At 33.0% G+C, this 3,920-nt stretch overlaps 1 protein-coding gene across 1 annotated transcript; it reads left to right on the forward strand.

Moving 5' to 3' along the window:
• Positions 1-832: 832 nt before the first annotated feature.
• LOC140439665 (uncharacterized) lies at positions 833-2,328 on the forward strand. The gene is made up of 2 exons (XM_072529727.1): positions 833-972; positions 1,418-2,328. The coding sequence occupies exons 1-2, from the start codon at positions 957-959 to the stop codon at positions 2,080-2,082; spliced, it is 681 nt and encodes a 226-aa protein (XP_072385828.1). The 5' UTR covers positions 833-956; the 3' UTR covers positions 2,083-2,328.
• Positions 2,329-3,920: the final 1,592 nt, after the last annotated feature.

Genomic DNA, 3,920 nt, shown 5'->3' on the forward strand with positions numbered 1-3,920 from the left:
AAACGAGAACATTGTGACTAGGAATCGAATACTTATCCGAGAACCGAAAACTCGAGTATAAAACCCTTTTACAAGGAAATATTATACAACAAACAGACTACCGAGTTGTTTCGTGAGGTGCACTCGGAAGCTTATATTAACTATGCGTTGTTCCGGTTTTAAGTCTCCTAACTTGACAAATTCCCAGAACCAAGCGGTCGGGATCACAATGGATTTGGATTCATTTATTGTATTATTAATAATTATTAGCTTTTATGACATCATGTACTTTGTAAAGTACCGCTTAGGTATCATTTAAGAATAAATTTTGGAATGTTTTCACACGGTTTCGTGAATACACAAAAATGCTCAATGTAAATTACACGTATCGCAAGAAAAATTGTTTTGTCTCTTACATATTTCTTCTCAAATTTAAGAATAAGTAAAAATTTCTATCTGAATATAAAAGTCGGTAGAATTTAAGTCTTTGTCGGTAGATCGGTAGAAAAACGTCGAAATCGGTAGATCTACCGATTTATCGGTAGGTTTGGGAACACTGGCACAAACTCAACTTTGACTTGATCACAGCACACTCCCTCCGCGCAGGAACGAGACTAGCAGCGCCACCAAACGAATGGGCGCCTAATCCGAACCTCATTTGACCTTGGCTATCCCTGTTACCAATCTAGGTGTAATTTTAGGTTCGTTCCAAGACGCCACATTTGTACGATCCCATGAACCGTTACGAAATCGATTGGACTGTTTTAATGCGCAGAATCGAACTTAAACGGTTTTATTTCGATCTAGAATCGATTACCGGAACTTAACCCTCTTGGAACGTGTTTGTGTATCATTTCAAGTTCGAGTTGCGCCGGAGCCATTTTTACTAGGAGTGCCACGAGGATCTGTTGATATTGATTTACAGCTGTGCTTTATTAAAATTGAAATTTAAATTTTTAAACAAAATAAAAAGAATAATGGATTTAAATAATGGTAAGTGAATATCATATAAGGTAATTTTACTAATTGGGTCATCATATTACAAAACAAACTGCAACTTATCTTAGTTATTTTCTACTAATAAATTAAACTTTGTTGCAATGTACATTAGATGCAATTAATTTATTCGCGTGTTTTATTTAACTCACGGTAAACTCATCTTTATATCCAAATAATTTTTCAAAATTATAACAGAAATATTTTATATTTAAAATTATTTTGGAGTGTGAGACATTATGCTGTCTGATCTGGATGTTATACAGAAAACTCGCACAAGCAGAGAAATGAATCAATTTATTGAAACGATGCAGGGACATCATCCCACATGGTTTGAGTTTACCATCTTAAATTAATGTATGATGGCTTATTTACAACATTCTCTATAAAATTATATAAAAATACTGTACACATTTTAATGTTTTGTTTATTTTTATTGCAGAACTTCAGTCCTACCTCATTCTACAGACCCCTACAGCGACAGTAGAATATAAATGGAGTGAGAATGCCTCTAAACTACTCATAGATTTATATAAAAAGTATAGAAACCGAGTAGGCACTGTGGAAATTAGAAGCGTGAAAATGCTTTGGGTGATAATAGCCCAAGAATTAAAAAAACATAATGTTCATGTTACTCCCAACAATTGCATAAATAGATGGAGGGTTTTGGAGAGAAATTATAAAAAGTTTGTCGATGACCAAAACCAGACAGGCAAGCGGAAATACTTCGAGTATAAGGAGGAAATGGATGGAGTTTTTACAGACAGAGTAAATATTCGCCCAGAAATTGTTCTTCATAACGAAGAGACTGACCATGATCTGGTGGAAGATCATGGAGTACAGGAAGCGTCTACCAGCCTCATCCCAGAGGAAGCATCTACCAGCCAGATGCCACAGACCACAGCACCAAAATTAAATAAAAAAAGTCCTATCGGTAGAAGGGGAAAAGGTATTGCTAGGATGAGGCTGATTCGTGAAAATTTTTATGAAGAAGATTTTTATGGAGAGAGAAAAGATTGTGGAGATGAAGAGAAGAACAATGTCTCATCAAATCGCCAAGGAGCGAAATCAAATTTTAAAAGATGTGCCAGAATTGTAAGTGTATAGTTAAGAGAAGTGAATTCCATGAGAATTTATTATAAACAGTTGTAGTTTTAGTTATTTACTTTTTAGTATTCAATTTTTTGCTATTAATTTTTAAGTTAAGTTTGTATGTAGGATAGAATATAAATTTTTGTAAATAATGTATATTTTGTAAATATTAGGTATATAATATAGTTTGTATTAGCTAGTAGGTAGGATAGTATAATAAATTTATGTAAATAAGGTTTGTTTTTCAATAAAATAATAAATATTTTATTTTGTCTTAAATTCACATTCTTTCAGTAATGGGTTGTTTTCATTTACTTCCTTATGTTATCAGCAAATACTTCTTGTTCACAGTATATATATATATATATATATATATATATATATATATATATATATATATATATCAGTAGCTTGGTTCTAAAAGGGCCAAAGTCATAAAACGCTGTTTTTGGGAAACTGCTTTAGAAGATTCTTATACAAAATGATCTACAGTTATTGCTAATATTTTTTATATTGCAACACTGTTTTTTTGTCTTGTCATTCTTACATAGATTACGGAATGTTTGGCATCAGTAAAACTGACCCACATTTGTTTTTTTTTTATTGGAAATATGACATTCGCCCTTTTAGAATACCAAAAAAATACTCCAAATGTTACTTTGGCCCAATTAAGGAATAATAACATTGTAATAATTTGAAGAGATTAATGTTTATTTTATAAAAACATAGTCACAATCAGTAGGATTACAATGGTAATATTACATCTCATCATCTTGATCGTATTCCTCATCTGCAATAAAATTATCCGTTGCAGATGGTGATGTAGTCAAAGTATTGAGAAACTGAAGGTAATATGGACGACTACTCTCCTCAACGTAAGGTAACATGTCTTTCAGATGTTGTGTTTTATTCGCTGGTATGCCCAATGGTTTATCAGAGATTGGTAACAAACGAGTAGTTCCAGAATTTCTAGTTCTTGTTCTTAATAAGCTCAATGTTTTATAAGGCTCATCGTCGGTAAAGGAGTTTTTGTATTTCATCACGCCAAGATTTTCACTTGAATAGTAAATAAGTCTTATTTTAGACCACACCACTGGTTGTCCTTGAGTATTGGTTTTTGCATGCTGAAATTTGCCAGATAATAATGATTTAAAACAAAGAAATTCTTCTTGCTTCATTTCTTGAACAAAAATTGGTGGTTTTCTGGGTATTAGACGAATAAGGTTAGCCCAGTCTCTAGGAATATCTATCCTGGCAGTAGTAGAATTTTTAGTTTTTTCTATTGCAGCATGTATAGTGTCTGCTTCCATGTGAGTGTGTCCGGGTACTAGAAATTTGTGATAAATATCAATCTTCCTTCCTTGGTGTCTGGAATGTTCAATAACGGTAAGAAGCATAACTGATAGTAAAATATTTCGATTTTGCCCAGGGCAGCAGTCGCTATACATAATGATTTTATTTATATGAGAGGGAATACTATTTAGGTAGGTGTATAGACAGGAAGCAATTTCTTGTCCACCTCTTTGAGCTATAGTTTCATTCCATAGGTAGCATTTAGCTGAGTTTGTAGTTCCTTGCGTCTCAAAAATGGTAAGGTTCAGAGTCCATAATTTTCTTTTATAGAATGAAATGCTGCTTTTTAAGTAGGGAGTGGGCAAACATTTTTGTAGGTCAAAACTGAATACCACCAAATTTGGATTAAGTTTGCAAGCCAGTCTATCTTTCTTTTTCTCTTCATAAGCAAACTCTGCTAAGTGTTGATGTTGTAATTTTTCACTTTCAAGTTGGGCTCTTTCATTTTCATCTGTAACGGATTTAAGGAGTAAAGAAAACTTATCGCAAGTAGTACACGT

The sequence above is a fragment of the Diabrotica undecimpunctata genome, chromosome 1 (assembly GCF_040954645.1).
Source record: "Diabrotica undecimpunctata isolate CICGRU chromosome 1, icDiaUnde3, whole genome shotgun sequence".
In the NCBI taxonomy this organism is placed as follows: Eukaryota; Metazoa; Arthropoda; class Insecta; order Coleoptera; family Chrysomelidae; genus Diabrotica; species Diabrotica undecimpunctata.